The 27,780-nt window shown below is 34.7% G+C and overlaps 1 protein-coding gene across 3 annotated transcripts in view; it reads right to left on the bottom strand.

The window, feature by feature from the left end:
• The window catches only part of ZNF800 (zinc finger protein 800), a 48,756-nt gene that overhangs the window by 11,843 nt on the left and 9,133 nt on the right, over window positions 1-27,780 (bottom strand). For 2 of the 3 annotated variants that reach the window (XM_055307316.1, XM_055307317.1), the window contains exons 4-5: window positions 21,536-21,679; window positions 17,673-19,365 (exon numbers count right to left, since the gene is read on the bottom strand). In XM_055307316.1, coding sequence (XP_055163291.1) covers window positions 17,673-19,365; window positions 21,536-21,679 — 1,837 coding nt within the window. Of the gene's footprint in view, window positions 1-14,639; window positions 16,459-17,672; window positions 19,366-21,535; window positions 21,680-27,780 lie in introns of those variants that run through there. The other variant, XM_055307318.1, reaches the window with a different exon arrangement.

Raw genomic sequence — 27,780 nt, 5'->3', positions numbered from 1 at the left:
TTAGTTTTAGTCATAGTTTGATTTTAAATAATAACTTTACAAAACCTGTTAGAAATTATTTTCAAATACTTGGTTGCCAAATTTCCTTCACAGACTACTACACAGGAGTGATGACAGGCTAGTATGCTATCAAAAGTGACTAAACAGGCTCAAATACAAGATCAATATGCTTCTAGATGTAAGTTTTAATAGGGCAGGTTTTGGATATGAGAAAAATCACACTTCCACAGGATGTTTGGCAAACCTCTTCCAGTATGTTCTTGCAAGTACCTAGCATCATTTCCTATCACAACCTTCATACTCAGGAGTCAGCTCCACCCAAGATACACAAAACCAGGAAATCAAGAGGTGCCAGTTTTACTTTTCCATTGATTAAGTTCTGTGAACTGGGTCTAGTTGATGTAATAGAGTGCTGTGGATTTTACTACATGAGAAAGAATGTCAAAACAAAACAAATAAAAAAACCACCCTCTATCTCTCAGTGATTTGCTAAAGCGAAAAGAATAACAAGCACTTAATAAATTTTGGCATAATACATAATATTAATTCAAGATACTCACTATCTTATGGGTAAAGAATCTGTGTGTGTTATTGGTAACATAGTAAATCTTTTAAGAAATTTCTTTTTTTTTTCTTTTAAGAAATTTCTAAACAAAATTTCTGAAATGGTGGCACAGGATAAGAAAGAATACCAACAAATATAAAGAAGGTTGTTAAGTCCTCAATGCAGAAAATATATATTCTAAAATTCTACTCTTCATTTTTGTTACAATCCTTCAAGTGCCTAAATACACAAATTACCTTTATTCAGTAATCTCTTAGTGACTTAATGAAGTGAGAATGGGTACATAAATGCTTACCAGGAAAAAAAAATAAATGTTTAAAAACAAATTTATTTAGAAAAGAAGATTTGAAACAAGTATTAGTTAAAAGTTTATGATTTATTTTTTAAAAATATTTTATTTATTTATTCATGAGAGACAGAGAGAGGCAGAGGGAGAAGCAGGCTCCATGCATGGAGCCCAACATGGGACTCGATCCTGCGTCTCCAGGATCACGCCCTGGGCGGAAGTCAGCGCCAAACCACTGAGCCACCCGGGCTGCCCAAAGTTTATGATTTAAAATAATTCTGTGCTACAGCAATGCACTTTGTGTTCTCCTGACATGAATATTAGGTTTATGCCAATGCCTATTATTAATTTAAAGTTCAAATAACAAGAAAAAGAAATTCTTTTCAAAGCATTAGAACAGAAAACTTTAAAAGTTTTTTTTCTCCTTTTGCTATAGATTATAAGACTATAATTTAGCTGTCCTCATCTAGTTCAAGTCTGTCAGCATTTCTATTATTGACTTCAGTTTTTAAGGGTCATAGCTCATCCATAAAATTCACTCTATTAAAACTTGACACAGAAAGTCTCTCAGGAATTCTTCCCTTTAAAGGCAGATCTTAAAAGTTAATCAAAAGCTGGGTAGCTCACATGGTATACAGACCTGAGCTTTCAGTACTAAGTCACTGATTCCAATCCCAAGCAGGGCTGACTTCTTAAAACTCATCACATACCCTCCTCAGTATTCACTGGCCTGGGCAGAATAAACAGGCTGCTTCATGTCAGCTCTGAGGGCACATAAATTTCCACCTGGAGAGCTCCAGTGGCTATTAAGATGGCAAGACTTAAAGCTTCATTGTTAGGTTCTCCCTTCAGAAAGGAGATGAAAAGAAATCTTGAGAAAGCAGCGAGGGCTACAGGAATATATATGACAATGCAGGACCTAGTTTTTAACTGTTATCTTAAATATTCACATATCCAAAAATTGCAACTTGGCAAAGTAAAATTAACATACTTCAATCACCTGTTCAATGTTTACTAGCACATTTTTCCCCTTAGAATCTGGCTGTGGATACTAAATTAAGTTTATCACATGGGTTATGTCAGATTCTATTGGTTTAGTGAGATGGCTTCCTCCTAGTTTTCAGAAATAGTTTCTGCCTTGATCAGAAGCATAGAGACTAGAGACACCTGAGTGGCTCAGTCAGTTAAGGTTCTGACTCTTGATTTTGGCTCAGGTCAGGATCTCAGGGTTGTGACATCAAGCCCTGCATTAGACTTTGCACTGGGCGTGGAGCCTGCTTAAGATTCTCTCTCTCTCTCTCTCTCTCTCTCTCTCTCTCTCTCCTTCTGCTCCTCCCCATGCCCCTTTTCTCTCTCCCCCTCTTTGGAAGGAAGGAATGAAGGAAAGGGACTAAGTCACAAATTCTGCACGTATCAAAGGTATAGGACTCAACAAACAGATCTTGTTCAGTCTAAAAACACTTTTATTTTTTTAAATAAGTTATTTCCTTTCTAGAGATGGTCTTTTAAAAATAGGTCTCACAGATTTTTTGTAAAGCCCTCTAAATATAACACAGGTTAGTTCACACTGCCTAACAGTATTACAATTTAATTATCCAGCACCTCCTAGAGTAATACCAAATATATGTTACATTATAGACTGTACACATGGCAGAAAGAAGCAGTAGTAGTTGGGGCAGATGGAGAATCAGTGCTAGTGAATCATCATTTCCCAAATGAAAAACTGAAATAGAAAGGCACTGACCTAAATTATGCAACAAACCAAAAGAATGTGAATAGTATAATATGCTATTTATTATTCTTTGTAACCTCTTCAAAACCTAGGGCTTAAAATGCACATACGCTATTGACTCATAAACCTGGACAATCTCTCTCTTGACCTATAGTCTGTATCTCCTGGTCCTACTAAGTATCTCCAATGAGATGTTCCAAAAGCATATCAAACTCAACACATCTAAACTTTAATTCAACATTCCCCCCCAGAAAAATGTTCCTCCCTACCTGTGTTCCCTACCTTGAAGAATGGTCTAACCCACCTACCCAACCAAAATTCCCAAACCTGCCAATCATATTCAATTCCTTATTCATCTCCACTGCCTGGAAAATTCCACTTCTGAAATAATTATAGTATCCACGTCTGTGTACACAGGTTTCATTGCCTTACCTAAATGTAAGCCCTTATCACTTCCTACTTAGATTTCTGGATCTTGTTTCTATTTGATTTTCCCATCACAAATCTTACTTTCCACCCCAATTCAATCTCCTCAATTCTATCAGATACCCCTGCTTCAGATCCTTCAACAGCTAATCTTCAAAATGATTAAAACTACTTGGTTGGTACATAAGATCTTTCTTGATTTGGCCATCACTTTGTCTCATATTCCCTTCTCTTGGTCTACATATGATCTCATGTCTATGCACCCACCTGGAACCTATCTCTATCAAAACTCAGTTCAAGGGGATCCCTGGGTGGCTCAGCGGTTCAGCGCCTGCCTTTGGCCCAGGGTGTGATCCTGGAATCCCAGGATCGAGTCCCCCGTAGGGCTCCCGGCATAGAGCCTGCTTCTCCCTCTGCCTGTGTCTCTGCCTCTCTCTCTCTCTCTCTCTCTCTCTGCCTATCATTAATAAATAAACTCTTTAAAAAAAATTCAAGAATGAATTTAGGGAATTCTGAAAAGTCTTCCCCAACCCTCCAGAGTGCTTTAATATTCCACTTGTGTGTACCCTTATAATGTGTTCTTCCATGAGAAGGAACTGTTTATCTCTGTAACCCTAGTACCTAACTCAGTGCCTCACACAAGGCATGAGCTCAAAATGCCTAACTGAATGAATGACACTAAACTACAAAACAGTGAAATCTGAAGAAAATGCATCAAATTCTTTGATTTCTGATACCTGAGCAAGCTTCACAAGGGAAGTTTGCTTATTATTACAGATCTATCCCTAGATATTTTTAAACTATTTCAGTTTCTAGTCAGTAAGTTTGTTAAATTGAAATCTTCAATCTTCAAAAGGCAAATAAAGATCTCATTTCAAACACAACTAGTCCTACAAGTAATAAACACTTTAATTAACATGTGGTATAAAGGCTTGCATCACTCAAGAAGCTAAAAAGGAATCTGGGTTGACTTGACCTAGCAAATACCTGTTTGCCTGAATGTCTAGGGTACCACCTATCATCAATAACAGGTAAACAAATCTAGCTGCCACCACCAATGGCCCCCAAATCAAATGCAGTCACATCACATCTGTGTGGGTGTGTCAATGTAATTATTGACTCCCATCCTTACAGAAATAAATGCAAAAGACAGAAGAGAGAAGCCCATTACTATTATAGGAAATCTAGAACTACAGACCAAGGTCTGTGAGAATATAGAAGAGTCTAGGACCCTGTAACTTCTCTGCCTCTGCTATCTCCTGTTTGCCTATACTGTAAGCTATCACCCATCCACTCCTTCAACAAATATTTTCAAAGCATCCCTATGTCCCAAGCATTGTGCTAGACACAGGGCCTACTGAACTGTTCTCAGTATCTTACATAAATCTCTCCAGTGGGAAGACAGACATTAAACAAATCAATGCACAAATATAAGCATAATTATAAACTGTATTATATGACAAGGAAAGGAAAGGAATATGAAACAGAACCACAAGGAAGACATACTTCAGGCTGTCTCTTATTCAGATGTGACAATTAAGCCAAGACCTGAGACTAAGTCAGTCAAGTGACAAACATACAGTAACAGCAGATCTGTGTTTTAGGAAGATAGTTCTGACAGCAGCATGGAAGGGAGATTAGAAAGGAGGTCAGTTACAAGACTAATGCAATAGTGTAGGCAAGAGATAAGAGTCCAAATTAAGCTACCAAATATGGAGATGGCAAGGAGGAGCCAAATGTAAAAAACATTCAAAGGCAGGTGGATAGGCATTGATCACTGATCAGGTGAAGAGTTTTAAGAGAGAAAAAAAAGTCAAGGTATTTCCTAGGATTCTAATTAGTCTAGGGAACTAGGAAAGGTAGGAGTATGAAAAACTCAAACAGGGAACACATATAGAAGGAACAAGTTTAAAGTGAAGATAATTAGTTTACTGAGTTTTTGTTGCATTTAAGGTACTGGAGAAACATCCATAAGAGAGGTGTCTGACATGCAACTTTGAAAGCAAATGGTCTTCTAATCAAGAGAATAGCCAGGCTAGAAAACAGGTCTGGGGTCATCTTCACTGAAGTGATAACTGATACTTTGAAAGTGAAAGAATCGTTGAGACAGTATAAAAAATGAAAAAGGTCTAAGGAAATTGTGATCCATATTAAAAGGCCTAGTAACAAATGCCAGTGGCAAGCTAGAAAGGATCAGAGTTCACAGGAACATCAGTTCAACAAATATTTATCAACATTCACCATGTTCCAGGTGCTATGATAGATGTCAGAGGTATAAAGATAGAAGCCCTGCCCTTATGACGCTTATAGCCTAAGGAAAAGGCACAAATAGATCATTTCAATATAGGTATTGATGGGGCACTATAAAACACACAGGGGGGGAAATCTAGCCAAACCTAGGAAGTCAGGAAATACTCACTGAAGGACATAGTGTCTGATCTAAAGCTTCAAGACTAAGTAAAATCATGCAAAGAAAGTTGGTAAGGGAAAACTAGATGAAATCAAGAGAATATTCTAAACTTTTGGAATGCTAAGCAGGATAATGGATAGTGAAAAGAACTGGAAGAAGTTGAGAGGCGAAAGTGATTTAAACTGGAAATAGTTATTCTTGGAAGAAAATAAGATGGGAAAAGTGGGCAAGGGTTTTTTTTTTGTAGAAAGTTTACAAAAAAATTGGGGGAAACGTTACAGAAGAGAGACTGGAGGAGGCTGACAGGTTATATGAGGATTTAGGAAGAGATATGGGTAAAAGAAGATGTATGAAGTTTACTAAGCTTTATATAATTGTACCTTTCTATCTCAGAAAATTTCTGTAAAATAGTTTCCAAGATTCTTGGGCTTGTCTGGTTTTTTTGGGATACAATACCATGCTGAGACTAGCCCAAGGTGACTCATATAATTGACCATAGAAAGTCTGGGAAAAGTAAATTTGTATTAATGGCCATGAAGAGGTCAAGCATGATGAAATGCAAGAAGCCCCTGGATTTAGCACTTATGTGGCCACTGATGACCTTCAAGTGAACTTTTAATGGAAATGTAGGGGTGAAAAAAAATGCCATTAATTTGCAAGGGAATGGTATAGGCATGACACTATATCATTCATTCATTCAACAAATATTGAATGCCTACTATGTACCAGGAACCATCCTAGGCCCTGAGGAATCAATGGTGATCAAGACACAAATCTAAGAGCTTTATAGTCAAAGGAGAAGAAAAACAAGGAAACAGACAGTTACAGTGAAATCAGTGCTAAAACAGAGCAGTATGAAAGTACATGGAACCCTGATAGTGAAAAGGAGAAAGAGATGACAGTAACTAGATTAAAGGTAGTATGGAGGCAAAATTTACTTTCTAGCTGAAAGAAATTTAAGCATGTTTGTGGGTTGAGGGGGATAAACCTGTGGAAAAAGGAGCACAGAAGATGGGGAAAGGGGAAAGAGAGGCAGGTTGTTGGAGGAAGGTCTTGGGGAAAAAGATTGGCGAGGGTATAAGTATTGGACTTGGAAAAGAAGAACACTTCTTTCTTCAAAAAAACCAAAGCAGGAAGAGAGGATAAAAAATAATGGAGATGCAGAAGAGGAGCATAAAGAAATGTCCTCTACCTTTTGCCATGATACGTGCTTCTTACAAGGAAGCAAAAATATAGTTGGAGGCTTTAAGTACAGTGCAAAAGTTTTGAAGTAGGCAATGTGAGAATTAGATAAATGAAATAGCTAATCAATCCCAATCCCTAAAATTACACAAATGACAGAAGGAGCAATCAACAATTAGTTGCTTGCTTTTTGTTTAGATCTGGGAGTAGAATAGGAAGCGTAATGTGAGCTGCACTTCAAAGAATTCAATAGGCATGAATTAAACAAAAGTAAACTTTAAAGGAATTATCAAAATAAATCACTAAATGTATACCCATACAGGGTGCATTACTGAGTAGCAATGGCAGAAGCTTAGAAGCTCACACAAAGAAGGCAGACAACAGAAGCCATCAGTAACAGAAATAAAGAGGAACTTAGAGAAACTATGCAGATTAGAAGATGAGGTAATGGGAAGACAAGCTTAAAAGCAGAGATATATTGCTTTTATAGACTAATGATAAGCCTGAAGATTCCTGCCTCCCCTTTTTCCTTCCTTCAACATTCTCTTAGCACCTGTCATATGCCAGGTATACTGTGAGGCACTGCTGATACAAAGACAAGACATAATTCTTACTCATAAACCTGGAGTATGTTCATGAACCCACAGCCAATGTTTACAACAAAAGAATAAAATCAAAAGCCACTTGGAGTTTTGCTACTCAAACTATACATGCTTCTATAAGACATTAACCACAAAGGAGCAAAATTATATGAAAAGTTCATATAATTCTTCAGCAATCAGCAAAAGGTGCTATCAAAAATGGCAGATTAAAGACTCATAAAATAATACGTTCTAACTTAATAAACTGCTATGTATCTTCGCTTTATCACAGGTGTTACATCTGACTTTTCATTAAATGGTTGGATTAATGCCAACAAAAAGGCAATGAACTGCAAACGGCAAAGCAAGATAACCAGAAACTAAGTGCTGGAAAGTATTTCAGCAGTAAATTAATAATAATTTTAGTGATTACAACAGTAATAATGCATATTTATTGAGTTCTTACTTGAGCTAGGCATTGTGCTAAGTATATTATATATATAATTAAATTTGTATAAGTTCTCACAAAAAAAAACTATCTATGAGGTAGCCTCTAATATCATTTTATAGACAAGAAAATTGAAGCTAAGAAAGAATAAGTAACTAGTAACTTGAGGAGCCGGACTTGAACTCAGGTCTGCATGATTCTTAAAAATCCTTGCCTTAACCACTGTATCACTGTTTCCTCAAAAGAATGGAATAGTGCCAGCCACATGATGATACTTTCATCTTGAATAGTTATGTGTCATTGAAGGAATGAACAAAAGGATATAAAGCAGCAATTGCAAAGTGAACCCAAATATGGAAAACACAATTAGAAAAGCGTAAGTGATGCTTTAAGGATTCACTAAATCATCAACTCAAACAGTACTGTATAACTGGAGGTGTCTGAAAAGCTACCACAATTGGCAGAATGGCCTAAAATACTGTTACAGGAGTTGTGATGGTTCTTTCTGAGTGAAAACTTCAGGCTATTAACCTGCAAAGCCAAAGATGGAACCACCACCAGGCGGTTCAGAAAAGGAACTGCAGATGCTGACCAGAAACTCCCACATTTTCTCAGTATGGAAAGGACTGGTGCTATATGCCATAAGAGTCAAGCCCCTAGGTTACCTTTAATTCTATCACCTTTTTGGGCTTTGGGGTGAGTTTTTTCTTTTTCAGAGAAAAATAGATTCACACTATGAATCTGGTATCTACCAACTTTGACTTTTTTTCTTAACTGAAGACGAACATACTATGTTCTATTAGTTTAAGGTGTACAATATCATTTAACAATTCTATACATTACACAGCACCCATCACAGTAAGTGTACTCTTACTCCTCTTTATCTAATTCTATCACCATTAAAATGAAAGAAAATCATGTGTACTGGAACAGTGATTATCTTTTAGTACTATACAGACCCCTCTTCTAAAAAATTCCCACCAAGATGCCTTTTATTGGGTACAGGAACATGTTTTGTGGTCACTAACTCTGCCACCAAGACCACCAATAACAGGAGCAACAGAGAGAATCTATACCAAGAGCAGCCAATCTATAGCAATTTATGGCCAATAATCTCTGAAGAGGCCTGGCATGGGAGACTTGCCCACCAAGAAATGCTTCTAACTCAACTAATCAGATTTTCTCTTACAGGAGTCTGAACTCAAGCTATACAGAGGAAAAATAGCTGAAAAGCAGAGAAGGCAAGCAGAAGTAGTGAGCCAGTTATAACCATATTGAGAAGATATAGAATGAGGTAGTTTAAAAATAAAAAGTAAAAGCAGAATCTGAGAAGGGCTAAAAGCAGCAGAGAAGTAATAATGCTGCTAAGATGGCCACACCCAGTTACTAAAGTTGCACTGATTTTTTTTCCAGTTTCTATTAACACCTAGGTGAAATCTATATGGTGATGGTGAAGCCAGTTTTTACATAAGGTCTGGCCACTTCGCTCTCCCTTATTTCTCCATGTAAGCTATCTAATAAACCTCTCATAACTAGCTACAGACCAACTAAATTCTGTCATGCTTGCAACCAAAAAAAAATGTGTAGTGCAATATTTTTATATGAGTGCATGTGCACTCACACACCTGCAATTAGATGACAAGGAGTTAGGTGGTGTGTAGCAATTCAAACATTGTGGGTCTTAACTTTCATCTTGTAGCATTTGTGATTTGAAGACACTTTTACTTAGCTCGTTTACTGTTTTAGAAAAAGGGGCCTTCAAAGATGCATCCTAAACCCTAAAATTTAGTAATTCCTATCATTACAATTGTATACTTAGATTAAAAAGAGATCCAAGCAAGCTACAGGAAACAAAACCATCATCTCTTCCTCTCGTGTGCACAAAAATCAGTTTGTGTCCAATTTTATGGCAAGTGAGTGAATTTATTCTCTTGTATCACAAGAAACAACAGTTGACTAGTTAAGATGGCCAAGCAAAGGACAAATTAGAAATATATGAAAATGTTTTGAAAAAAGTTTAACTTGAGGATATACTGAAAATTACTCATAAATTTCACTAAGTATGTTCTTACCTATCTTTATTACAGTCCCATTAGCCTATCTTATCACCTCAAAGCCTGCCCATTCAAAGGAAAGGAGAATGAAGGTCAGAAAGTCTCAACCATCTACAAATGCCTAGCACACTAAATTCCAAGGAATTCCAAAAATATCTAATGATCAAAAGGCTTGAAAATGACCTAGGTAGACATTCTCCTACAGAAGCTTATACAAAATGCCTCTAACAACTTATATGTCAAAAATTAAAGAAAACTATATAAAACTCCTTTCCCTGAAAGTATAAATTTTTTCACATAATTCAATCATTTGTGCACACAATGATTCTTAGTGCTTCGCTATTTTTTTCTTAGACAGAAAATATTCCTTGCTTTACCTTTTCATCCAAAATAAAAGCTACCAGTCACAACAGGTATTTCGGGGTTCAGGTTTACCAAAGCACTAGTTTATGGAAGAGTCTCAGTTTCTTAAAAAATACTTTTGCACAGCTTTTAGGAAGTCTGACTAAAGTTCCATTTCTCAGAGCTACTTTATTTTCAAGATAATACCACAGATAGAAGAGATTAAAAACCAATATTCAAAACCTGAGTTGTAATAACAGTTCCATGCACTTGGGGTTCATTTTGGTATAATAACTTTTCCTTTCAACATAACATCATCACACACTCTTGTACTGAAAGTGTTATGAGATTATATAAAGCAGGGACACCAGATAGATTATATAAAGCGAGGACACCCAGATAGGTTACAAGTTATTATTGTTCAAGCATTCAGAGTGAGGTTTGCTTGGTTTATTTGGCTTGGCTATTTTTTCAAGCATATCATTCTATTTCTTAAACATTACAGTGTTTTGTGTGACAGGAATATGCTCCAGATACCTGACGCAAGTATTTGAATATCAGAATCACTAAGGAGCCACACAACACAGGTGTTGGAAGCCCAGCATTTGATCTGAAGTTGAGAATATGAGGGTTCATCCAAACCTAGGGACAAAGGTTCTCTGATGTTGCAAATTATACAAGTCCCTAAATATTAAAATTTTATTATCTTATTGTTAAAAAAAAGCAAAATCAAAAACAGTCAGGTGCGTGGGTAAACCCTTTTAGCAGATAATCTAACAGTACTTGGGCCTCAACTGAAATTTGGAGTACTGCCACTAATTACTACCAGTGGCAAGACTCTTGAAAAAGTACCATTTCCTCTTATCTCTTCATGACACATTTACCAACGAAATTCCTGACCTGGCCCAAATTGTGCTTTCCTGAAGAATCCGCTCGTTCCATAATTGAAGCTTTCTTTCAAATAGTACTGCACATATACTTTTGTTTTATAGAAACATTTCAGGGACACCTGGGTGGCTCAGTGGTTGAGCCTTCGGCTCAGGGCGTGATCCCGGGTCCGAGGATCGAGTACCCATCAGGCTCCCCGTGAGAAGCCTGCTTTTCTCCCCCTGCCTGTGTCTTTGCCTCTCTCTCTGTGGGTCTCGGATGAATAAATAAAAAATCTTTATAGAAACATTTCAGCTATGTTAATATTTGTTCCATGTCAATATTCTGCACGACCAAAAATAAACTATTTGTGTGATGGGGCAGATACTAGTGAGAATTTTAAGACAGAGGAGTTATTCTGAGGAGTAACCATAAAAATAAAGCCGAACTTAAAATGAATGTGCTTAAAACTACCTAATACCTTTTTCAAGATAAAAAAAATCTAAGAATAGTAAACTGGTAATATCTGATCAGAAGAAAATAATAAAAATAATTAGGTGTCTTCATTGTCCCAATTAAATACAAAGCAGCACTTAAAATCTGATGTGTAGCAATGAAGTTCTCTCTTCTAATGTATCTCTTTCAATCTAAACTTCAAGTGGCAATAAAAAAACATTACACATTTTAAAATGGTGTGAAAATCACTTAAGTAACCATATCTAACACTTAATGTAACATGCCAAGCACTATTCTAAATATTTCACATGTACTTTTCATTTTATCCTCAGAACCCTATGAGGTAAATATTATCCCCATTTCACAGGTAAGGTAACTGGGAAACAGAATGTTTAAGTTGTACAAAGTCACATAGGAAGTAATTGTGGATCCAAAAATTTCACCAATTAACTTAACTCCCGATTATTACATAAAGCTGCCAATAAGGTAATGTAGTGAATGTGTTTTGCAAATGGTAAAATGTGCAAATACAACATGAATTAAGAGCACATGCTTTGTAGTCGTACCTAGTGTCAAGTCTCAAATCTATAATTTACTACCCATGTGAACTTAAGTAAATCACTGAACTTCTCTAAGCTTCAACTTCCTACTCTATAAAATAGAGATAATAAAGTAACAGTTCTTATTGGCAGATTTTACTAGTGCATCTTCTTAGTAGATGAGGGGCATTATGCATGTAAAGGATTAGGAGAGTGCTTGGCATAATAACTCCATGAATGTTCATTATTACTATCTAATACTAAGGGTTCTGTTTATTAACATAAACTCTCATTTTAGTACTTAGCATTTTCTAAAGTAAGTAAAATCAATATGGAGGTATAAAAGTTCATGAAATTAAGACCCAAAGTCTCAAAGTATATGACAGTACAATTCTGAGATGGAAAAGGCTACCACTTACTTTAATATCAAGTTTTTATTTAAAGTGCCTGGATATACATGAAAATGTGCTAGGCACTAAGCAAAATTATTAAGACATAGTCCCTGACTTCAAAAATACACAATCAAGCAAATTAAACTCTGCTGAGTGGGCACAAACAGCAGAACTTCCAACTTTGGGCATCTTCCCAACCAGACACACCTATGGTCTTCATTAAGTTCCCCTCTGTGGTGTGGTAGTGGTGAATATACATGCAGAAAAAGTAGTTCAAAAAGAAATAATAAACTCAACAAACAGAATTTAGAGTGATAAAGATTTAGGAACAAATGAGCTGACTTTCTACCCTCTTACCTTCTCAAAAAACATTTTGGCTATCTTGATACTAATGATCTCTGTTAATTAACCAGAAGAGAAACCAATTCTAAAAGAGAGGAGGAATGAATTTGAAAGTTAGAAAAGCCAAAATAAATGCAGGTGCGTTTAAGTGAAAAATGTTTTATTCAGCATTCTATCATGCACCTAATGTCTTAGAAACCAAACAAGTAATAGCCAATCTTAAGATTGCTGATCCTTACTCTTTTCCAAGCCTGAGGTTTCTGTTAGCTTTTAAAAGTCAGAGGAGGAGGAAAGAAAAGCACAGGGTACAGAAGAAAACAGCCAACATCATGCTGCACGTATCTTAGAGCTCAGCTTCTGATCAACTAATGAGAGCTAAATAATAATCCTGGGAATCCTTGGATTCCATTATAAAGGTAACTTCTAAAACTCCTAAGTAAGGATCTAGAATATTTCCAGGAGACCTGGAAACCTAATTCTAAAGTTTAAAAAGCACTTCTTTTCTAGTGGTCATGCTATTTGAAAGATCCTTCGCAACTTCACAACAGGAAATGATACCACTCATGCCTCCCTCTATCTCCATACCTTCTTCATAGAACACCTATGGAGAAACTCCTCTGTCCATACCCACAGTCTAAAACCATAGCAATACCACAAAATTCCTTCTACTGCATCCATGGGCTCTTTAAAGCAAACCGAGTAGAACAGCCTATAGATCATAAAGCAATATTACAAATACACATTCCTTAAAAAAAAAGGTACTTTTCAATAATACAAGCAATCTGCGTCAACCAAAAACTTAGCTCATATTCATAAAAGTAGGCCAAAAATCAAGGATGGGTAGTAATTTACATATTCTGCAAGAATGTGTGTGTGTGTGTGTGTGCGCGCGCGTGTGTATTTCAAAAAGAAGCTTTTCTTCCTACTAAAGTCAGGAGGAAAGAGTGGGTAAAACAGAAACATGAACAAACAACAGCAAAAATGGGTATTATGCATACAAGGTCTATCTGTATGTTCTAATGAACACATGCCCAGTGTCAGCCATACCTCACATTCAGCTCTCACTTGCACTATCCAAACTTATGAAATTGAAATGCAAGCCATACTTTTTACTGTTTCTCCTCTTCCACTGCACTTAGCTGTGGAAGGTACCTCAGGAAACAAGAGTTGAATTCTACAGGAAAACTCTTAATTGATGAAACAACAGCAACAGATAAAATCTGTAGCCAGAGATAGGTTTTAATATCAAATAAGCAGTTTCTGATGGCTCTTAACCTACTTAATTACTTATCCCCACAACAAATATTTGCTTATACAGCCTGCATGCAGAAAAGCTTCTGGCATAAATTTCCTAGGACTCTTCTCATAAGAGCCTCAAGCCTGAGCCCTCTGAGAAGACACAACACATGAGTCAATATAAAACCAAAAACTAAGGATGAAGACCAGAAAGAAATACGAAGAACAAAGAATTTCAAATAACTTACTTGTTCATTCTACCTTTCTAAACTTGTCCCAGTTTAGCCTCCAACTCCTATCTGCCATAAACTATTAATTTGTCTACTATGATAAAACATTCCAACACTCTCTAGGCAATTCTAATTTAGACAGACATATCCTGACATAGTGCTATTTTTTCCTCTATGATCCAGATGTGTATTATTTTGGCAGTCCTTGGAATCCTTAATTCCTCCTTCTAAATTTCTACTCTGTGGCCCTAGAGCTAATGGAGGAAACAAACTGGGAATAGTCCTGTAGAAATAGGTGAGCTGCAGTAAAGGAATTCCAACAATTGGGCTCCCCTCCACCAACATCAGGCTATTTTTCTTTCTTCCCTATAGTATTTAAAAAGTAAAGTAGAGAGCAAGAGGCTGACATACAGATGAGAGGCTGTAGCAAAGAGCCACCCCCAGCTTTTTAGGAATACTCATATCTTTTCACTGGTTGTAGATACTTAAGTCTGGAAAGTATCTTTGGAATATGTCTTGTGTGTAAGAATGCATAAAAGAGAACACCTTGCAAAAGTCAAACATACAGATTTAATAATGTGCAACTAATGACGATGGTTTATAAATGAAATACCACCTACACATTTAGTTCCCTAAATATATTATGCTATTAATCATTAAAGTTAGATCTATAAGTACAAGTTTTCCACATGTGGAAAAGTAAATCTGTTTTTAAATTAAAGAGAAATTATCACTCTAATTCTTAAAAATAAAACTATCAGGGTATATAATTCAAGTGTAGCTGCTCATAGTCACTGAATAAACTTAAATTTGATAAAACATTTAAGTTTCAACCAATGCACCTTTGTTGAAGCACATTTAGCTGAAATAACTTTGAGTCTGGTTTATTTCCATCACATATAGTACATTTTTCCAACAAGAGCATGTACATTCAATATAGAACATTTCCAGCAACAGTTACAGTCTTTCTAGTTTCCTTTCACAGTATATTTTAGTGCAAAGCACTGGGAAGGGTAAATGTTTTTCTAGCTATAGAAGCATTTTATTATGACCTTGTGGATCTTCAACATTTTAAAATTTTATACAAAAGTATATAGATGGACAGGGTCCCTCCTAAGTACAGGTGTGAACCTCTATAAAAACATGGTAAATTCTCTGCTGTACCTTTTAAAATTATAATTTGACAAAAATTACTAAAAAATAAAATATTCCCTAAAAAGTACAAAATATTGATACACAAAAACCTGCCCAATATTTCATAAAGATAGATGTACTTGTTTTTCCTAAAATCTTGATTATAAAAAAATGGACAAGAATTCATTATTTTCCAAATTTTACAGTAGGAATCAAAAATCATCTAAAGTAGTCTTTTAAGATTTTACCTGGGAGAAAAAAAATTCAGGGTTTACACTCCCATCTTCCTTTTTTAGCAATATTTAAAGATATAAACTAATATCATAAGAAGTGGTTGTGCATGGATTGTCTGCATCCATAAAATATCAGTAACCTATTTACTACCTTCATACTAACATTAGTAAATGTGTGGTCTTAAAAAAAAAAAAAGAAACTGAAAAATTAAGTTGCATCTATTATTAAAGTGCTTTGTATAAAATTTAAAGAAAAAAAGGGGGAATGTTTCATTTTCATAAAAACTTCAGATGTTTACAAATAAAAAATGTAATGATCCATGGATGAAAATGAACTGGAACGTTCCTGTAGTATATTATTTTAGAATGAAACTCAAACATTTAAGTGCTGGAGAACAAGTTAGAAAAAAAAATGAATGTAAAAATAATTACAAATATTTAGTAGGCTAAATATTTATAATATGTTGATACTAATTTCTTTTGGTCCTAACATATACTCACTAGGAAATATATCTGTACAACCCAGATGAAAATTTTGCCAAATAAAGTGAAACAAAACTAAAATCACTAAGATATAGTCTTTTTGTCAATAAAAATCACCAATGGTGATATATATTCTTCAGGTTGTTTTAGCTATAGAAGCATTTTATTATGTTGATCACTTTAATCAACAAATAGTTTGGAAAACAAAATTTGCAATGTTTTTGTAGAAACTGCAGACCAAATGCACAAGGTCAAGGGTGGTTAGCTGATAGACTGTGATGACAATATGTAATGTCACAGCTACTTGAAAGTGCTGGGAGAGGCAGTGCCTTAGAAACAAGTGGTTAGATGGTTATTATTTTAGTCAGAAAACAGTAGTTACAGTCGAATATTTATGAAAATGTTTTTCCTTTTTTTTTTCTCATAGTACCATTTGAAGACGTTTAGTGGTTCTAACACCAATTTAAAGTCTTTCCACAAAAATGAACTCCAAACCTTTTCGTACATCACTTGAAGTTATCTGAGGAGAAATGGGAATAAATGAACACTTTTGAGTTTACCAATAAAACCTTGTTTTTAAAATTATACAATAGTAAATGACTTCTAAAGGATGGTTTCATCTCAAGTTTCCACAAATAAAAAAAATGTGTGATACTCAAACCACAACATTTAACCTACTCCACATTCAAACTCAGTATACTGTTTTAGAACCTGATTCCAAAACTAATTCAATGCTAATTAAATATATTAAATGCCTTAATATAGGGAAACATACTGAAGGTAAACTTTTAAAAATATAGAGAGACTTGCAAAAACAAGTATAGGGAGTCTACTCATTTTTATATTGCATTTTAAAAATCTACATTTATCCCAAAACCTTCTAAAAAAGTAAATTTTTTTCTTTCTTCCCAATAGGGATTTTCCTTTTCTTATAACGCACAACCACACAAAGAAAAAAAAAAAATCCTTAGTTAATATTAACTATGCTGAAATGATCACAAAAAGTCTATTTAAAACAAAAAGGGAAAAATAAGATTTGGAATCTAAATAATCACTTTTTCCACATATCAAAACTAAAAGCAGTAACTAATACATACTCCCAAGGAGAAGAGAAAAAAAAAAATCCAAACTTCTATCAAGTTTCCTCCTTTGACTGGAAGCACTATGTTAAATGTAAATAACAAATGCTAATTGTTCTAAATTCAATTTGGGGATTTTTTTTTCTGAGTGCAGCACTTTATTTAGCCGTCACAGATTAATTTTTACAATAATTACAGTGCCTCAAAAGACTTTTTTCCTATAATTATCGCCTTCACAAATTCATTCTAATGTATTTAACTTTTCCTACAATGTATTAATTAGTAGACTAAGTCACTAAATCAAATTAAACCTGTGCAAAGTTAGTTAAACAGAAGACTTCTATTGTAAACATAAGCCAATATAAATGTATGTATTTTACAACATTGAGGAAAGCACTGACCCTGTGCCATCTACCTATAACTATATTGCATTGTCCTGTGGAAGATAAGTTCTGAAGTTAACTTTTGTTCCCAAGCCACTGGAATAAAGGTCACTGAAGAGGTAAAGGCAATATGCACATTACTCTTGCAGTTCCCATTGCCATAAGATATATGGAAGCAAACGTGTTAAAATGGAACTGGCTATAAATTATGGTCAAATGATTTTTTTAGTTCGATGGGGGGAAAAAAGCAAAACTCTGTAACTGTTCCTCACCAGACAAGAGCCTTAGATCTTGTACTTCGGCCTTTGGTTTTGTTTCCTTCAGGTGAATTGGAAGCATTTGCCTTATGAGTTTTCTTATGATGTTCAAGATAAGTCTTTTTGGCAAATGCCTTTCCACATTTATTGCATCTGTGAAGAGAAAAGTTTTTTGTGACTTTTACTTCAATACCAACGTCAGCTACTTCATACTTTTTACTAGGAGAGTTAGAAGTGCCATCATGTTTTGAATCACTATGTTTTGCCTCATCCCTCGAAGGGCCTCTTTTTGCCACTTTATTTAGAACAAAATCAATGGGCTTCTTTATAGCTCTGATCTCTAAACTGGCTGTTATTTTCCCAAGATAGCGGGATGACTTTTTATGAACCACAGTTATATGTCGTATCACATCGCGCTTCCGACGAGTTTCATAAGTGCAAAGAGGACACTTGTAGAATTTAACATAAATGTTATTCCCATCTGTGTGCAACTCAATGTGTTTAGTCAAGTTCTGTTTGGAAGTAAACTGACGTTTACAAAGTTTACAGTAAAGTTGCTTAAAGTCAAAGCCAGCTGAAAGTTTTGGTTTCCTGGTTTTTTGCTGGCCACCTGCAGCAGACGGACTAGTTGATTTAGGGCTTTCCGAGTCTTGTTTAACTTTATTTTTCTGTGCTGCCGGTGTGTTCTTTTTTTCATTTGAATGATTTGTTCCCTTTAATTCATTCTGTGGAGAATGGGTAATGGAAGGGGGTGAAGATTCTACAGAATCTGCTGGTTCAACTTTAACTTTTATTTCTGAACTGCTGGCAGTATTATTAGGGCCTTTCTCTCTTTTAGAGTTTGTTCCAGAAAGAGTTATCTTGTGGACAATTTGCATATGTCTTTTAAGCATTATTTGTGAACTATATTTCCTCTTGCAAAGGAGGCATTTGCATGCAGTTAAATTGTATTCAGCCTTTGAAGACGACTTTTGTTTTCGAGTCTTAAAAGATTTTTTAGGAGAAACAGAATCCAGGAACAAAGGTTGCCCAGGCTTTGTTGCTATATCAGGAGTAATTGAATCCCTCCTTAGTCCTCTATGAACTTCATCAAAATGCCTCCTTACATTCGCTTTTGTAGCAAATGATTTACAACATACTGGACAACTCCTACTTATTGGAACTAGAACATTCTTACTGCGTCCTTTGGAGGACTGGTTTGGATTCTTTCGCGTTTCAATGTACTTTTTTAGTTCTTCCATCTTTTTCTTATGTACTTTTCGAATATGACGACGAACACCTCGTCTGGAATTGAATTCTTTTCTACAAAGACAACATATCAACTGGTGACCAAAATCAGAATTGTCAGAAGTTTCCAAGTCAGCCTGTGATTCCTGAGGTTGCTCATCAGATGGAGGTGCAACTTCATCTGCAACAATCTCAACAGGAGGGGGCTCTACAGTTTCCACCTCTGTATCTGTAACTGGTACTGTTTTAGACTGTTCAGTGCTAGTTTCCTGTATTTGAACTTCGGTTTGTTCAGGAGTACTGCTTGACTCTGTGACTTCAGTAGGATTATCAGTCCTTGAAATATACTGAAACACTGCATTTTGATTAGTTTCTATGGGTTCTAGCTTAATAATATATTCTCGTTTGTCCACACTTGGATATATGGCTTCTAGGAGATCGTTTATGGCTTGGCTTTGTTTATCATTTACATCAGGAAGGTCTGTTAAGGAAAAAACAACATTTTAATCTGAAATAATTAGCCTGCTCTAGCTCTGTAATATTTAAAAATCTATTATAAACCTCTATCTTAAAATTTATTATATTACTGGTTTGTATTTCTTTTTATAAGAACATTATCTACTTTTCCATATTTTAAAACTAGAATTGAACTAAAATTGATTTAAAATCTCATGATGGTACACAAATGTTAAGGAATAAATGCAATCTGAAGAGCTACTTCTACTCCTAAGTGTCCTTAAATACAAAATATATAAGCACATGAGAGTACTAAATAATTACAACAGTACTTCAAATCTTTAGTCTAAACTTTTCAAGCTAGCAAAGGCAAATCAAAGTTCTCATAACCCAATACAGATAAAACAACAAAGAATGTACTATTATATATAAAAATGCTTCTTTTTTTAGAAAACATAACAGCATTCCTATTAACATAATCCATAATAATGCAGTCTACCTGTATAGAGGGACACTTAAAAGATTTTACAGAAACGAAAAAGAAAGATTTGTAGGATATAAATATGAATGACACGTAAAGACATATTTGCTAAATGCAGTCCTATTACTGTTCTTCTTAACATGACACAATCCCATTCAAGTAAGTGATTAAAACCTATAGATTTATGCCAAAAACAGAGCTAGTTTTATTTAATTGTGCAATAATTACATCCTGTTAAGGCAACCAAGTATTCTTACTTTAACAGTTATCAAACGCTAGTTATGTTTCCATATTCAATTGTAAAATCTAGCTACAAATACAGCATCAAACCTGTTATCTATTTAGAATACAAGAAATGATTCATTATTGCTCTTCTAGTAATCTTTCCACTTAAAAGGGATAAAGTAGTGTCTGTAAGAGGGATAACACTTTCACAGGAGCATTTCTAGAATGAGTATTGCCAGAAAAGTGCACAGTAAGTCAACAAATCCATTTATTTATATTTCTAAAAGTCAATTCTACACTGAAAAAAAGAATATCAGGAATATAACTAATTTTCTACAGGTACTTTAATTATTAAAAGGTCAAATTTGAAATTAATCACTACAGACAGCCTTTTCACTTATATCTCAATGATAAAAACAAGTATACCAAGATCTAACAGTAGCAGGAAAAATTCCCAAATATGAAATTTTTATTTTAACTATATAATATATATCCTATAATATACTTTAAATCAGCTGCATGCTAGTAATTAAGTTGTACTTTTGATATTTGGAGTTTTCATTTCATTCCCATCCCAAAAAAGTTAAATTGAAAAGTGCACAAACTCCACCATGCAACTACAGTATCAAACTGACGAAATAAATTCTATAAGCTGCAAGTCCACAAAGAGTTAAACCCCTGAACAATAAATAATGAAAGTAACCTATTACTAACTAAAATATTTTAAGGAATTTATATCATTTCCTTAAAGCAAGAAAGTAATACCATTATATATACTACTAACTTAATCATACAGGGGCAATACACTTAATCAAACAAACATTCAGTTCCACAAAGACCGAATTAGCCTACAACCTGCCTTCATCAAATTAGCTACTTCAGATCTCAGATCTCAAGTTGGTCTATAATACCATCTAATTTCTGATAAAATGATTGATCTATAAATAAATTTCACAGAGAATAAAATGGATCTTCAAATCCAGACCCGGAAAAAAGTAGATTAATATTTTTTAATGCTCTTCACCATCCGTAAGAAATCAACTCATTTATTCTTTCTCTAGTTTCAACCTTCTAATTTACTTAAGGGTAATCTTAGTAAATTATCAGGCATATGTATCAAGCTGTTAAAGAAGCAAAAATGAAAAATACCAATACCCCCTTTAAGCACCGAGATTTTAACTTAGAAAAATCCTGAATATAAACTATCCGGGAAACCTAATGTTTTATGTCCATATAAACATTCAAAAGCAATATCCAACATTTTAACATAAATATATTTCTAAACCTAACCTTATGTATCTTTAGAAAAACCCAAGTAAAAAGTACTATCATAAAAGTACCTAAGAAAATGAATATATAATATTAAGTCGAGTATTATAATTTTATTCCCATTATTAAATTATTGATACCATTTTAACACAAACATACAGCTAGAGTATAAGAATACTTTATTGTAAAATGCATAACTGAGTATATGAATAAAACTTACTGTCATCCATCTGGAGACTTGGTGGGCAGTAGAATTTTTTATGTGTAATCAAATTTGGTAATCCTCTGAAGAGACTGCGGCATAATTTACATTCAAAAATAGTGTCCACGTCTTTTAATAAAATGTGCTTAAGCTGTTTAGTTCCTGAAGGAAAAAAGAAAATAAAACTTAACACAAAAGGTAACTTTAATATGCATTTTTAAACTGGGCAACCACTGTTGACGATCCAAAGTGCAATTACTCTTTGAAAACAAAATACAGGCATTGCCAATTTCCACCACAGTGTATTCAGAACTAAGTTATAAACAAATTCTAAGTAAGATTCTATCATCATCTGGATATTGTGACAGCTAAAATTGATATTCTTTTTCTAATTCAGCAGCCAATCAATTCTTAGGATATCCCAATAGTGGTTCCAACATCTGGCTAATCATCACAACAACCAGGCAATAAAGATGTACATGACCCACCCCTAGAGATTCTGATTCAACAGATCTGGAATGAGAAAGAAGAATTAAACATGCCCCCCCCCCCCACTCTTTGCCAAAGTTTCTGGCTGGTTCCTTTAGCTCCCTTCTGCATTAAGATGTGAACATGGAGTTCTATAATACATTTTCCCCTGATTCCTTAAAGAAAGATTGTCTGTGACTTTGCTTTTTAAACTCAGCTCAAACTATTTTAGGTTTGGAGCCAAAATGGGATTATGGCCATTGAGTCTGAGAGTAATCTTTATCCATAATCTGAATTTTGCTTAGGCCTCTTGATACCACTGTAAATTTATTCAAAGCCTTTCTCACTCAAAAACACACTCCAAGTGCAATTAATTAAATATTGATGGTTTAGTTCAATTTAAAGCCTGTCTTTCCCACTAAATCATAAACTCCAAAACAGCCAAGACCAAACCTGTCTTATTACAACTACAAAATATTCAATTCTAGCGATACTCAATAAAGACTAGTTGAAGAAACGCCACTGATAGAGGCAATCTAAGCATTATGACAGAAGATCAAAAGGCAGGAAAAAAATAAATAGCAATGAGCATCCAATCTTTAAAATAAAAACATCTATCAGGAATAAAACACAAATAGAAGATTTTTTGTCATTATTTCCTATAGGTTTTTGCCACAGATGAGTTGGTAAAATTGATCTGCCATGCTTTACTAATTAATTAGCCTTTAATTTCCTCAAAAACGATGGTAATAATATTGACTTAAAGAGGAAAAACAAAAGTGTCCTGAAAAAAAACTATCTAGGTGCAGTGTTCCATCATTCCACAAGTACCTGACACTCTGTTAACCTCTGGGGCTACTAAAGAGTAAACTCACTATACTATCCATCTTGTAAAATGAACAAACCAGAGCAAATCTATCTTAGAGAATCATGAAAGAAGATATGAACCTAAATCCCAGAAAAAATTAAATTACACATCTGGGTTTCCACTGGGAAAAAAATAAATATAATGAAATCATTTCCACCATTTCTCAAATACAAATCAATGTTTACTGCACTAAACCGTATTACCACAAAATCAGAAAACATAAATTTAAAAAGATTCAGAGGACAGCTTGAGTACTCTTCTTTATATAAAAGTAAATTCATACACACACACACTTTTTTAGTCCATTTCACATCGCAAAATATACTGCCAACAGACTGCTAACATATTTACTTCATAATTAACCTCCAAAGTGGGCAAACCATGAAAGAAGGTAGACTGATGATAAAAATATTTTAGATAAACCTAACATATCCTAAAAAGTATCGTTAAGTGTAGTACTAGTAAGAAGAAAACAGGAAATTTTGCACACTCTATTCTAAATTGAAATACCTGCTAGACTAATACTAAAGATTCAATTCTGCCTGTAAAGACAGTAAAAAAGATTGAAGAGGAACAAGCTGAACTAGGTTTAACTTAAGAACTCAACTGAAGATTTAAATAGAGAGTATGAAGTTATGCATAAAAAATAGTTACTGGTAAAAATATAAGACTGCATCCCTAAATCAGAGATCTCACTTTGTCTACCAAGTTCTCTCAACCATAAAAACGAATTAATTTAAAAATTTAAAAAATCTATATAGAAAGAGGTAATCTTGTTTAGTCCTAGCTATACAGCTAGTTATATTCAGGAGAGTGTATATTTGTTTCCAAAAGCATCCCCCTAAAAAAAAAACTCTAACTCTAACCTTAACTAATCAATCTTAATTATCATTCACAAATCCCTCCCCCATTGGACTCCACCTACTCACACATACAAGGCACAATTGTGTTGATGCTGGTACATCAAATTTCTATCAAAGCCACGGGTTCACCAAATTGTCTCTCTCTCTCTCACTTTTCAGGCCTTTACTAAACTATGTTTTTTTTCTCCCTACCTATAACAATCTCCTACTTCCCTCGTCTGGCTCACTTCTAGTAATGATTCAAACTCCAGGTTAGATGTCACTTCTTCCAGGAAGCCTTACTGATTCCTGGTTTTTGTTACAAATTTTTCTCCCCAACTCTCACAGCACCCTATACATCGGTACTAATATCCCACTGTCTTGGAATTAATTTTCTGTATTCTCATTAAACTGGAAGCTCTAAAAGGACAAAAACACCTTTAATGCTCACCCAAGCATTAAAAGATGATGCCCTCAAGATGATGCCTGATTGACGTTTGTTAAATGACATATTGAAGAGCTCTATGTTTAAAGAAACCCTCTCTATAAATCAGATTTTTTTTTTAGTCTAAATAAAGTTGACTAGAAAGTCAAAAAAGAGACCTCAAAGATTTTCTAATTCAACTTACACATCTTATGAATGAGAAAAAAAAAAGATGTTGCCCATTCCATAAATACATAAGTTTTTCCCTAAGTCAGTTTTAGTTGCATTTTAAGGTTTTGTTGTTTTTCACATGTGGTCATAATTGCTTTGGTCATAATGGTCTCATCAGCTACCATTTTGTGACTGCTTTGCTCAGTAACAACTAGATATGGCCAATCAACTGCCTCTGTCAACAGCTAAAACTTTGTCACCTGAGAAAACAGACATAGTCAATCTAGACAGCAACATAAAGTTCTTCCACTACTCTTGATACTGAAAGAGACTATCTTACTCCTAATTATTCCTTTTCCTATATTAATAACTTTTTCTTGCCCTAGGTTTTAAAACTATCTTAAGAGTCACTATTTACCGATTATATAGATCATTAATCAGTATCTTTCCAAATGAAAAACCCAGCCTTCCAAAGGGTAATAAGTGATGCCTAAAAATCAACTAAATTAGTGAATATTTCAGATTCTCCTAATAGGTGCACAGTGAAAATTACTTAAACCTCATCAAGAGTTTTGTCATGTGCTATTCCTTAATATCAAATACACTGTATATACTGAGAAAAATGTTTACAAGATTTTTTTTCCAAAAGGAACGAATATTCAGTTTTACATTATGGTGGATAGCAGTCACTTTATCTAATGTGATATTAATTCTAACTCTTCTGTGCCAAAGATAAGCTTTCTTTTTTTCCCCTTAATATATAGATATGTTGGTCAATGACCATTCTAAGTTGTAGCGGTAATGATTTTTAAACAGTAATAACTGCTTGCTTTATGATGATTCACATGTGAAGCTTAATCTTTTTTAGTTTAATTATTTAAGCATAGCATCATCTCAACATTGCAAGCAAATCTGTAATTCCTGTCAAAACTAATTTCCAAGGTCAGTATATGAAGAAAATTTTTAATTGATTGATCATTCCTTATCAAAAGTTCCTAAAGGTATAAAGTAGGGAAAACTTAAGAAAAATTATCATCTTAAAACCACCACCTAAAAAAAAAAATTAAAACCACCACCTGCAAGAGTTGGTTTAACAAAAAAAATTACTAGGTTAAGTATGGAACATTGCCACATACTACAATAAGGTTATTAAGCAGAATAAAATTATTATAGTGCCTACTTGGTTAATCTTTTAGTTTAGTCTTTTTTTTTATTTTTTTTTAATTTATTTATGATAGTCACACAGAGAGACAGAGAGGGAGGCACAGACATAGGCAGAGGGAGAAGCAGGCTCCATGCACCGGGAGCCTGACGTGGGATTCAATCCCGGATCTCCAGGATCGCGCCCTGGGCCAAAGGCAGGCGCCAAACCGCTGCGCCACCCAGGGATCCCTCTTTTAGTTTAGTCTTACATTTACTGAACACCTCTTAAGTATGAGGCTACAATGCTAATCACTGGAAACATCAAAGTGAAGGATCTGATCTGTGCCCTTAAGAAACTCTCAGACTAATATAAATGTCTGTGGGCAGCCCAGGTGGCTCAGTTGTTTAGCGTCACTTTCAGCCCAGGGCATGATCCTGGAGACCCGGGATTGAGGCCCACTTCGGGCTTCCTTCATGGAGCCTGCTTCTCCCTCTGCCTGTGTCTCTGCCTCTCCCTCTCTCTCTCTCTCTGCTGTCTCTCATGAACAAATAAATAAAATCTTTAATATATATATTTTAAATATTAATATTATGTATATATTATATATATATATATAAATGTCTGCTCTTCTAGGAACACAGCCTCAGATTGCATGCTTTGAAGGATGTAAGAACAAATCAAACAAATAAATCTACACCTGTCTTATTCATCCAAAATATATCTAATATGATCTTAAATTTCCTGCAATTGTTATATAACAACCGAAAACAAAATTTATATCATATGGCACTCTTTTATGTATCTCTGACAAATCACACTTCCATCCCAAGTTATTGTTTGCAGACTCAGGACTGAGGCATTGCCATCCAGTCACAGCTTATAAACTAAATGCAGGTAATGTTGCTTTACACAGTACAAAACCAAAATGAAACAAAAACTTTTAGGTTAAATGACCAAACCTAAGATGATAAGGACAATAGCAAATACCACACAAAGCTAATTCTCATTTTTCACTACAATTTACTCCTCCCTACGATTCAGAAAAGATGCCCTTCCTTGTACACAGTAGTAATATATTCTACAGAATCTTTTTTCTATGATATATATATTTTTTACAATATTATATACTTAAAGGATTCAAAAAAATGGTCAACTTCATATGAAAGACTAGTTTTGAATACCAGACTAAATAATTATCCTTTACTCCCTATTTTTCTGTTTCTAACCTTAGGGAATTCAATAGCTCCTTTGCCTCTACTAGAAGACTAAGAGACTAAGAAAGAATATTAAGCTCAATTAAATCAATTTTAATAAATGTCTCATGGAAGTACATCTTTTTTGTTATTGTTACTTAAATTTCTGTTTCAGTTTGGGGAGAGAAGTCAGGAAGAAAGGAAGCTAAAATAAAAGTATTGATAGAAAGGAGGGAAATTTGAAAGACACCAAGTCAGAGGTGAACCTAGAAGGACTAAGGCAGCACTCTAGCAAAAGGCAGAGCCCAGTCAAGATAGCACTAGAAGCCAGGGATTCAGAACAAACAGCATGTCTCAAAGTCATCCAACCATCAGGGATTTCAGAGTATAAAATCTGTAGGTTGAAGCAAAATAGGCAGCCTTCTAAAAAAAATGACGTATCTATGGACAGAGGTCAAACAACAAAGAAATGTACTGTTAATAAAGCAAAAATACGTAACAGCTGTAGAGTCAGCTACCATATATACTGGGAGAAAAAGCAAGGGAGACATGTTTGTATAATGTATAGAGGGTCTCCAGAAGAAGACACACAAACAATGTAGCAGTGGTTACCTGAGCAAAGAGATATTTTTGTATTTTTATCTGTCCTTTTATTCTTTTTTTTTCAAACCATTTCAATGACTTAATCCAATAATATTATTTATTCTAACACAGGAATATTACTTAATTCCAAAAAGAAAAATCTATTCAAATTTACAAGTGAAGCAGCCAGAAATAAAAAGATATCAGAGGTCAAGAAAGATTTGTAATTTAAAACCAGAAAAATAGTCTAAAGCAAAAACTGAACTGTGAGGCAAAGCGAACAAGTCAAAACTGATCATGTAGTCAGTACAGCACACGTGGGGCCGATAGACCTAAAAAACGAGTTAACCCCTTCCTTAGCCTTTTATGAATTTCCAGCTTGGGCAGGAATGAATACCAGGTTCTATACAGTTCAGTGTACACAGGAGAAGGTGAGTCACTTAAGAGATGATACAGTAGCTGAAGACAACTGAGCTTAAAGATTCAGCCAGATATCCTAACACATTACTAATGCCCCACCTGACAGCCTCTATACATTAACAAGAGCAAAAGCATGGACTTCGACTTCAGA

Source organism: Nyctereutes procyonoides, unplaced genomic scaffold (assembly GCF_905146905.1).
Source record: "Nyctereutes procyonoides isolate TBG_1078 unplaced genomic scaffold, NYPRO_anot_genome, whole genome shotgun sequence".
NCBI classification, from domain to species: Eukaryota; Metazoa; Chordata; class Mammalia; order Carnivora; family Canidae; genus Nyctereutes; species Nyctereutes procyonoides.
Note: the sequence above shows the minus strand (reverse complement) of the source record. Positions and strands in the feature narration are given on the sequence as shown.